Below are 11516 nucleotides of genomic sequence, written 5' to 3'. Positions count from 1 at the left end.
GGATTTAATGACATGTGGGCTCTTTACTGAGTGTGAGCTGCAGCAGCTCTAACAGGAGACGCACTGGTGCTGAGAGACGAAAACAATAGATGATAAAAGTAGCCCAGTTTGGTGGACGGACGGAGACGTCTTTCTCATCCTTCACCTCATCCTTGATGAACACGTTCACATCCACAATCGCCCATGTGCACGTGTACACGTGCACATGGGGGATTGTTTTCCTTCGCCTTGTTTTTTATTGTCCCTTCATTGCCTCAGTCCTGCTGCTCATCAGTATTCCAGAGGAGTAGGAGATGTTGTGTAATGATCACATCGACACACAGGGGAGCAGCGTTGCGTAACAGCAGCAGCCTCAAAGACCAGTGAGTGTGTGTGTGTGTGTGTGTGTGTGTGTGTGTGTGTGTGTGTGTGTGTGTGTGTGTGTGTGTGTGTGTGTGTGAAGGAAAGCAAGGAAGCAAGGGAGGGGCTTTGGGAAATGGGAGGGTGGGAGACAAGGAGAGGAAAGGATCAGGTGGTTGAAAGGATGTACTGTAGGGTAGAGAGGAAAGGATGCCTAAAGAGGGAGGGGAGAGGGTGAAGGCGAATGGGATAAGAGAGGAGGGGGGGGGCGGGAGTGCAAACAAGATGGCAAGGGGATGGACAGAGAAAGATGGAGAACAGGGATGCAGTTAAAAACATGAGCCGAGGGAGGGAGGGAGTGCGATGGGATGCAGTGAGTGGGCGATGGAGACGTGGAGGAGAGCCAAGGAGGAGCCCAGCCATGCATGTTAATGTCACACCACTACATGTTACTACAGAGGGCGCAGCACAGTGGGTTCACATGAGCGAGCCAACCTCACAGCTGGCTGCATTCGACAGACACACGAGAGCACAAGACAGACAGAGCGCCCGGATGATGAAATTTAAAAGTAATATCTGTGCTGGTGTAAGTCCAGCTGAAGTGGGTGGTGAGCAATCTGGCTCCTCGCCATTTAAGAATTTCATCTTTGCTTTAAATTATTGATCGAACATCACTCGTTTACTGCAAGAACAGTTCTGGCATTTCAATTGGAGGCTTCTCTGGGGGGGATCTACTTTTCATAATTTTTGATCTGCAACATGTTCATCAACTGACACACGTTACTGACACACTAGGAGGTGAGAGGGGAGCTGGCTGTTTCTGTGACAAAGCTGAAAAAAAAAAAATTCATGTCATGCTATATGTCTGCATTATTTTGTCCCATCAATCACACAGCTCTGCATTCCCATAAACAATGAGGATGACACAATCAGCTTATTTTCCCATGCTTGTTTTTGCCAATCTGTTTTTTTTTTTATTACAAACTTAAAAAAGAATCTGATACAATAAGAAACTGCAGTAGTAACTCCCCATTCCCAAGGGGCAGCACAGAAAACAGGTCATTGCATTTCAGTAGTGAAAGATTCATTACACATCTACAGGGTGTACAGATCAGATACAAAATAGGAAAAAAAATAATAAAATACAGGCAGGAAAGAAAGCACTATATTTATACATCATCTGAACTTTTAATTATATTTATTTTACTCTTAAATGTTAAATTTGACATAGAAAATAAACTTCTTTTATGACAATGAAATATCCCAAAGTGCAAAATAAGACGCACACATCGATATATAAGCAAAAGGACATCAGAATACAAAATTCTTGGTTTTTTTTCCTCTTCATTAATGTTCAACCCCGGTTGTAGAACAGCCTGCGTTTGGAGTTCATTTGCTGGGTTTGACCCCCCCCCCCCATCTACTGGAACGGCTTTCTGTTCAGGTGTAGAACACAAACCAGCTTTCAGATGGGAGGATCGCTCACCTCAAGAGCCAGATTTGTACGTAAAGGACACACCTCGTTTGCTCTGAATAATCTGACAAATATGGAAAAGAAGAGAAGAAGGAGAAAAAAAAAAAGGGAGTAGTTTTGGACATGCATGCAAAAAAAATAAATAAAAAACTCTCCACGACTCTTTAAGACAAAACAATTAAATAAAAAAAATCAGTTTCCTCATTTATTTCCCGCAGGCCATCACAACCAGGGTTGACTGACAAACATTCACAGCACATTCATTTCCTTCATCCTCCCGAACCTGCCGTAACACCGCTTCCTATGGAGGAGATATACTGGATTTCCCCCCCCCCAGGTGCAGAGAGGTAGAAACCCCTTGAATCCTTCAGGGTAATTTAAATTATGGCATTACATTGCACTGGAGAAGGGTGAGCATCTGTGTAAGCAAAGACAGTCTGGGATATGGCTATAGTATCAGGACCAAAGGACCGGGCTGATGGGGAGAAGAGAACCCACTTAAAAAATTTAATGAATAACAAGAAATGTTATGGGATATATAATATAAGGGAGGTTAAAAGACATTTTGTTCATTTAAATCTGATTATATCTGGCTTTACGTACTGTAGTAGCACACGGGGGAAAACAGGAATGTTAGGGTTGATGTGAAATGTTTAAATAAAGACGGGGAAAAAGGAAAGATATCGGTGGACACTTTCAAGGGGAAAAACATAAAATAAAATAGGCAGGGTGACCACAAAATGCAATTAATTCACATTAAAAAAGGAAAATGGATGCATGAATGTGAAATGTGGAGATTTTTGGTTTAAATGTACTGCCTATGGGAGTAGTGCTGTCAGACTGCCCTGGGAGCACAGCAAAGAAAGTGATATCAGCCATCTTTTCCCACACACACCCACTGTAAACATTCACATCTTAAACTTCAAATCCAAACTTGAAGAATGAATACATTTACCCGTCTTTTTTTTTTTTTTCTTTTTTTCGACAAATTCTGTACAAGGTACAATACACATTCAATACTTTTATTCTGTACATCTTTTCATTTTTGTCTCAGTTTGCATATATTCATGTTATTTTCTGAAAAAATAACCTCAGCATGTAAGAAACTAAACAAATAATCTGAACATAAGAACTTTGTATATACATATTCCTGGACTTGTCATGTCTTACTTGTACAAATGTCAGTGATAATTCTGCAAAAACAAAAATATAGAAATATTGTGAAATAAATTAAAAAAAAAAGAAAATTATAAATGCATCTTTCCCTTAACGATCAATAACGTTTGCCGAGAAGTGTGCCTCCCCACCCCATTCCCTTGAAAAGAAATAAAAACGTGCATGCGTATGACAAGCTGTCACATTGCAAAACCAGCGTGAGCACAAGTCAAGGGTCCTTGGGTCATCTTATACAAAACATTCAAATAAATGGACTTGGGTTGACAGCATCTCCTCACCAGCATGATGCGTTTTTGAATAGAAAAATCAAGCTCCATCTTTTCATGACAAGCTGAATAAAAAGGTGCCATTATCTAACAGAGGGCAAAGGAATGGCGCGGCGCTCGTGACTGCGGGCGACGCGCCGCCTCAGGAGCCCAGTGATAAAGTGCTGGACGGATCAAATGAACAGCCGAGAGCTAACCTTCCCTGTAGCGACAAACCAACAATCACGTGGACCTGGCTGGTAAACAAACCGCTGTTAGCAGCGGCAGACTTCCAGAGATCTGACAAGCTATCCAATAAAGCGACAAGAGCCACAGACCGCTGAAGAACATTCATTTTTGTATCTTTTTGTCTGCAGAACTGGGTAGAAAGAGAGACCTGAAATGTAGGATTCTGGGGGTGGGGGGGGGTGGGGGGTTTCTTTGTTACACAGCCAGGAGGAGAAGAGATCACTGAAGAATTTCAAGGAGGAGGAAGAGAATAGTGCGAGCCTTTTGCTTCAATTCCATTTAAGCTCACCAGAAACGTGTTCCGGGTTTTAAAGGGTCGCTCTCGACGCCAATACAGCCAGGACGACACAAGAGGCAACAGAACCCTCTAGCTGCCTCTCTCTCTCTCTCTCTCTCTCTCTCTCTCTCTCCTTTCCTTCTTCCCTTTTCTCCCATCTCCCTCTCTCCTCTCCGTGCAGAGGAAAACCTCTCCTTCATAGTCAAAGTCATGCCAAGCCATATATCGCAATCCCTGCTGCTGCATCCCCCTACGCCAATTCACCTTCACACGCTGATGACTGGAATTGGGTGCGCGTGCACACGCATTTCTGCGAATGTGTGTGCACGTCGGCCCTTTTAAAATACACGTACGGAACTATAACTCGGATCCCAGTGTGTGTAACTGAGGTATCGGCGCATTGTTATGGTCTTAAAATGCCAACGATTGACTTGCTTTTCACATTCAAGGTTTCCCTGACCTTCCCAGCTGCAGTTTCCCCTGACAGATCCAATACATTCTACTACATCCCTCCCCTAACACCCCCGACGCTCCCGTCCTGCTCACTCCGCTGCTCTCACTTCATTTTAAAACCCACGTCATGTACCCATCCCAGCTGACTGTAAACCGCTTCCAATACACGCCCGGCGACAAAGTCAAATTGGGCCCGCGTATGAGTGAGTTTCGAGGGGTAACGGGGCCCACCGTACAAACAATGGGTCTCTCCATCACGCGGCGCCACAACAATACAGAACAGGACTACACACACAGAGACAGGAGAGCCCCCCCCCCTCCCTCTGTATTTGTAGCAAGTAGGGCAGAGCAGATTGCAGAGCAAAGTGCTGAGCTTTCCACAGCCGTTGTTCCCTGCAGGACTTGGCGAGGTCCTTTTTCACAGCATGACACTGCAGTGCAAAAAAAACGGAGCTGTACTAGAGCCGGGTCCATTAAACTACAAGTCAAGAAAGAAAAAGAAGAAAAAAGAAATAAGTCCCTCACATTAACATTCAATGCAAAAATAATATACAAAGAGATTGGCAACAACTCAAGGTAGAAAGGAACTCACACCCCCGCCCCCCCACACCCACACCTGTCATCAAAGCCAACACACAGAACGTGATGAGTAACAGCAACGGACAAAAGGGCAGGCTGGGGTTGGAGGGGAGGGAAGGAGGGGGGGGGGGACAGAGGAACAAAACACAATCACATGAATTATTCAGTGGACGTGGTATTTTAAGTCTTTGTAGTAAAACTAATTCTTAACTTTTATTAGAACAATTTTTGTTAGAAAAACTGAAAATATCTGGAGCGTCATTGTCCAAACCCACCTCCTCCCACAGCAATTCTTACTTCGTTACAAATGAAGGCTTAGTTGGCCAGCACGACCGGCTGGAAGGACTGGCTAGGGTATTGCAGGTTGTAGCTTCCTAAACCCTCGACAAACGGCGGCTTCTCCATGTAGGAGATTCCTCCGTTGCCGCCGATGATGCCCACGCTCTGGCCAGGGGGAGGGCTGGAGAAGGGGTCAAAGGACGGATGGGTGTTGACAGCGTGGGGGGGTTGGAATGGGCTGGCATGAGGCTGCATGGGCTGGGTGTCGGCATCAAAGTAAAGGGGGCCTGGGGATCCTGGGTAGACAAACTCTTTGGCGTTGGGAGAGAGCTGGCTGGCGATGGGACCTCCGAGGGAGTGCAAGGACAGGGACAGGGGCTTGTGCTTGAGCAGCTCCGGCGCCGAGATGTTGGTAGGAGAGCGGGTGAGCATCCTCTGGGCAGGAGGTAGGACCGCTCCGGGGCCGGCGGCCGACCCGGCCACGCTGCACTTCTTCATCTTGGTCGAGCCGAATTTAGTGGCGGCGAAGCTGGCGGTGGTGAAGGTGATGGGTTGAGGACGGGCAGTGGCGAGAGCGGAGGGCGGCTGCTGGGCGGAGAGGTAGGGCAGCCCGCCGCTGGGAGGAGAAGGGGTGGAGGTGTTTGAGGAGTGGGCGGCAGGGTCGGTGGGCGTGCTGGAGCTGGGGTAGCTGAAGAGGCCGGGGCAGGGCTGGCCAGAGAGAGGCGTGGGAGAGCTGGAGAGCGACGGCATGAGGGCAGGGGACGCCTGGCTCCCGATTGGCACAAACACCTGAGCGTCTGGGTTAAAGCCCAGACTCTTGGCCTCCTCTGCCTCTGCATCTCCTTTACCGTCTCTGATCACCCCCTCGGCCCGCTCGCCGTCACAGCCGAGGCCGGGAGGGTCCTCCAGGTAGAGAACCTTCACTGCCCCCTTCTCTCCGATCTGGTAGGATACCTCGTAAGGGTCAATCCACACACTGAGCTCCGCAGGGACATTCGCGCGCACTTCCTCGGTGTCCAGTCCACTTCTCTTGGCAGCCAACTCCACCACGGGGTCCCTCGGCGCTCCCAGGTGAATGCAGCGGAAGGCCGAGCCCCTGAGAGGGGCTTCAGGGTACCAGTGACCCTCAAAACGAGACATCAGTATCCTCTCCAGCTCCTCGCCAAACAGGTCAGCTCGACGCCGAGGCAGCTTGTTGTACAGGTAGGACACGATGAAGTTGAGGGCGACTTTCACTTCCAGATGCATGGCTGCACCAGGTTAGCGCCGTCGTGGGAGGAAAGGGATCCAGAGGATGCTGAAAGTGAGGCAATGCAACTGTGACAAGGAGTTTGTTTCCCCTCTGGCTTATTGTAAAGTGTATGATTCCTTTAGGGTCACCATGGTAAAGGCACCTTGAAGGCTGGGGCAGCAGGTTGCAGGCTGTCTTTTTTTCGTCGACAAATGCGTAACAATGTTTTCAGGTCCCAACTCTGAAGAAAAAAACAACAAAAAAAAAAACAGAAGAAAGCGGTTATTTTACCTGGAAAGAACCAGAGGAAGATTTAAGGAGTGATCAAGGGAGATGGATCAAAAAGAAAGAGGGAGAGGGACACGGTTATGCAGCTGTAGACAATTAATCAGCCTCATACTGTATTTAATGGATATAGAAAGCCTCAGTTGTATGGGGGCTGGAGTGTGCCACGAGAACAAACAGCCGTTCAGTAATTAATCATAGCTCATCATTTTATTCATTTAAGCAAATATTATTTACATGTTTGTTTTTTGTCTGGAAATCAACAGCACTAAAATATACTGAAATGTGTATATTATTGTTATCTGCCGGTTCAAAAATTAAACTAAAATCCCCCACACACAAACCGCATCACAGGAAGAATAATGCTGCTAATTAAAAATGCACCGTTTGTCACAATAAATTAACAGAAACTTGTGTGTAGGGCTGCAACTAATGATTATTTTCATTGTTGATTAATTTGTCGATTATTTTCGCGATTAAATCGATTAGTTGTTTGGTCTATAAAATGTCAGAAAATTGGGAAAAATGCAGAGACCAAGAAAAAAAGCCCAAGAGGACGTCCTCAAATGTCTTGTTTTGTCCACAACTCAAAAGATAATTGAAGCTTACGGTCACAGAGGAGCGAAGAAACTAGAAGACATTCACATTTAAGAAGCTGGAATCAGAGAATTTTGACTTTTTTCAAATTTCAAAATGGTTGTTATTAATTTAATCGAATAATCTTTGCAGCTCTACTTGTGAAATCCTCATGAATGTGAACGCTTTATTGATTTACATAATTATTTGAGTGGCACACTCCAGCCTCCATATAGGTCACTGCTGTAATGTAAGCAAGAAATATACACGCCTGCATGTACGAGTCCAGTGGAAGGGTCACTGCTTAATACGCTATGAATTGAGACATTTACGGACCTGTGAGGGCATTGAAACAATGATTCACTTATTTATTCATTTTTTTAAACTCGACATTTTGTTGTGAAATGCCTTTGAAGCAATCAAAGATGGATTCAATAGAGTATTGGAAAAGGAGGTTGCGCTTCAACAACGGGATTCTCAGTGGAGTGCTCGACACAAAATCCAATGAGCATAGTTACAAAAAAAAAAAAAACACATCTCAAATTTCCAAGTTGAGGAGGACAAACACTTGTTTATTTGGCTCACATCACACACAAAAATATGCTTGTGTGTTTTGGCACAGAGCCTTCATCAGAGAGAGTTTTAAAGAGCTTTTAGGGGAAAGTGTGAAAAGCTCACCATAATGCCTTTTGGAGTTAAATTATATATTTTTATAATACAGCATAGCAAAAATAAAGAAGATTTGTTATGCATGATGAGGGGAAAATATCAGTTTCACTGACACTACAGAATCTATCTGGTTTGTTAAGAGGTGAGCAAATGAACTTACACCTCCACTATTCTTATTCAACAACAGACAGCACTGGTACACGTTTTATATTTTGGTTTCATCGACTGCAAGATCTACTGATGGATGTAACAGATGCTGTGTTGTGGGCTTCATAAATCCTTTATAATCTGAACCCGATCCCATGGAGTGCCTCCTGCTTAATGCTTCAACAGCCGAGTCCGTTCGTCACCACGCAGAGTCAAACTGAAGGCGAGATTACACGCAAAAAGAAGAAGAAAAAACAGACCACAAGATTTACAAAAGAGGTGTAAAATGGAAGGACAGTTAGTTGACTTCACAGAACACCATTTCCCACCATGCAGTGCGTGGCATGCGATCACCCCCTCCCATACGCATACACACACAAACAATTCACTCACATTCACTTCCCTGCCAGATGGGGATTCAGCAGCTAAGATTAGAAAGACGCTGCCGATTAAAGACAATTCTAATGTTATTACAGATAAAGCTGGAACGCAGGGCTCCGGGAGAGCAAGTTCAAGACGAGATTTACATTTCCCCTATCGCAGGAAAAAGGTGACATTGAAGAATAAGATTTGGGTGGGGGGTGGGAGGAGGGGGGTTAGAATGGGCTATAAATACAGCCCCTTTTGCATCATCTATGGTGCAAATTCCTCTCCTCTACCAGAGTTAAAAATGAGTTGAAGGGACTGTAGAAAAGGATCTCTGAGTACAGGAGAATCCACCGGTCCATCACCTGCAACAGCCATCATCACTAAAAGCCTTGAGTGCACACACAGCTAAGCTACCTACAGCATCCCTATTTATCTATCTATACTGCATTTGATACCTCTCATTATAAAAAAGGAAACAGCAAGATACTCAAGATCCAATGTCATTCAATGACATTAGAGGAATGGCTCAGTTAATATGTGCAGATTTCTACATCTAATACATGGTCTAAATCATAAACCACAGATTGCAATTTGAATAAAAAAGAAATATAAATCCCCTCTCCGTGTTCATATTTGTATTCTTCACCTGCAGATTTGTCACACAGCTTAAAAAAAAAAGGGGCTGCATTCATTTTTACCAGGCCTGTTGTTGCGGGTCGGAGCAACAACAGCAGGATCTATAGTGCTATTTTTGTTTACATGGACTCATTATCAGAGTTGCAAATGTGTGACACTGCATGCTGCAGAGCATCCACTACATGCCAGGTTTTAGCTTTTAAGCACCAGATCTACAGTGAGTAGCACAAGCTAATGTGCAATACATACACAAAATAGATATATGAAGGCAAAAGCCCCTTTAGAAATATTATAATTGAGGGTTAAGAGCAAAATATAGAGGCCTGCCTGAACTAAGGGGGTCACCACGCACATACAACCTCAATAAAATAGGACATTATTGTGATTTTAGATAGATAGATTGGTCTATTGATCCCAAACTGGGACATTTCTGTGTTACAGCAGCAAGAATAAGACACACTGTTCCTTTTGCTGAATGCCCCTCACTTGTAGTTTTCCCCCAAAAGAACTGATTAATATGCATAGACGTCTTTGAGTTGGGAATATGCTGCAGACGCCAAATAATGGAGTTAAATATGCAAGGTGAGGGTGAGATTGGAGAAATGCCATCCAGGTTTGCATGTGTGATGACAAGCTAAGATAATAAGAAGCAGGGTCTACCTGGGGGATTACTGCCATATGTCAGTCAAAAGGCACCGGAGCAGAAAGGACGCTGGTTCAGCTGACATGCAAAGTATCCCCCCACATTATAGATTCTCGCTGTAACGTTAAATTAAATTATAAAAGGCTAATTAAGTGGTTAACATATCGACCGAGTATGTGCTCAAAGCAATAAAGAAGAGAATCCCTTCTCAGCATAAACACATAAAACGAAAGAGAAAGGATTTCAAACTTCAGCTAATATATATTAGCTGAAGTGACCCTCTCAAAGTCCGCTTATAGCTTTTTTTATTATATATTTATATATATAACGGGCGAAGACAAAAACAAAAGCTGAGTCCTCATTCAAAAGGCTGAACCAGTACAGTCATTCATTATAGTCAGCGCATTTAGGCAAGCTAAGCCCAAAAAAACAACACACAGCAACATGCTGTTGACAATGCACATGCCTGTACGCATATTTAGATACATTTAGCCTATTTCATACACCGGCTGACATTCAATTACTTACCTATTGTCACTGATGTCCTAGCGTGACTTGTACTCCTGCGTTTCTGTTGTATTCCTCTTGGGTTGTCTGGGATTTCAAGGCGGATCTGTCGAGTCGTTTGGTTGAGATGCTGACCACTGGGTCTTTTTGACCTTAGTGGTGTTGATTTATTTCATTGCTGCCCCAGTTCTCCAACGGCCGAAGGGTTTTCCAGTTCGTCTTCAGCTGACAGATTGTATGGAGGGTCCAGAGAAACTTTACTGTTTGACAACCCGGCGTATTTATACACTGTGACTCGCCTACATGCCCGTGACGGCAGGGACTACTTTCTTCATCATATTATAGTAGCTGCTGCTTTATTTTCCCATATAACGGTATTTATGCATATTTTATTCTGTCAGCCGATCGTTGATGACATCTCTACGCACAGTATTTAGGCTATATTAATTTTAACCAGCAGATTGATTTTGAAGTAATAATAAAAAAAGATAACTCTTCACTCACTCTTCACTGTCTTCCTCGAAAATTAGAGACGCCAAAACACAGAAAATGAGGACATTTTTACTCCATGTTTACCTAACGGGCTCTAGTTTAATTGGCGGAGGGATATTTGTAGTTTCCTACGGTGCTGAACAATTTGCTAAAAATATAAGCGGTGATAGCAACAGAGTCTCTATTGGCTGAGATGGGGGAAGGACCAACAGATTATTGGGCTGCAGCGTCCATTCAGCAGCTAAAGCAACCTGACTCTTACCAGGGGCTTGTGGGAAATGATGTTCTTATCACTAAATGGTGCGTGGTTGAGTGTTAAGACCATAGACTGTTCATATTTACAGTCTATGGTTAAGACGTGCTTTAGCTTTTTTGTTGACTCCAGGTTGATTATGAATAGACACTTTTTCAGTTTTCTTAACTGTAGGGTCAGGCATCTATAGTATTTATGAGTTGGACTGTGGTTGTGGACTTTATATTCACCAAAATGAATCAATTTGAATGAATTGAAACACACACATCCACAAATCTTTGTTTAACAGAAACACAGTTGATAGCCATATTTTAAACCTTACTTAAGAAGGTATAAAACAAGATTCATTTCAGGCATATGTTATTGACAATAAAGTAATTTCAAGGCATTTGATAGATTATTGGCTTTTATCTCCAGGACAAAGTGTATTTATAAGTAGTGTGATGTATTTCAGGGAGAGAATATTTTCAAAACAACAAGGTTGTAAATTACACATCAAGGGAACAGATAGTACAAAAGTGAATCAAATGGGCCATTTTCCATGGAGCAGCGCCAGAATTTTAATACTTGATGACATCACAAGATTGAGACGTAATTCTCTGGTTTATGGCTTTGAAAGTGAGTAGCCTAGTTTATG

General features: G+C 43.8%; 1 protein-coding gene across 1 annotated transcript; it reads right to left on the bottom strand.

Annotated features, from left to right (window-relative positions):
- Nucleotides 1–1273: 1273 nt before the first annotated feature.
- Nucleotides 1274–10543, bottom strand: LOC120575346 (protein Tob2). The gene is made up of 2 exons (XM_039826065.1): nt 10156–10543; nt 1274–6543 (listed from the first exon to the last, which is right to left on the bottom strand). Exon 2 carries the CDS (start codon nt 6317–6319, stop codon nt 5108–5110), a length of 1212 nt encoding a protein of 403 aa, XP_039681999.1. The 5' UTR covers nt 6320–6543; nt 10156–10543; the 3' UTR covers nt 1274–5107.
- Between the last annotated feature and the right edge of the window lie 973 nt (nt 10544–11516).

This window comes from Perca fluviatilis, chromosome 15 (genome assembly GCF_010015445.1).
Source record: "Perca fluviatilis chromosome 15, GENO_Pfluv_1.0, whole genome shotgun sequence".
Lineage (NCBI taxonomy): Eukaryota > Metazoa > Chordata > Actinopteri > Perciformes > Percidae > Perca > Perca fluviatilis.
Note: the sequence above shows the minus strand (reverse complement) of the source record. Positions and strands in the feature narration are given on the sequence as shown.

Bases quoted from the DNA above. Each gene is read 5' to 3' on its own strand.
- LOC120575346 (XM_039826065.1), bottom strand. From the start codon at position 6,319: ATGCATCTGGAAGTGAAAGTCGCCCTCAACTTCATCGTGTCCTACCTG.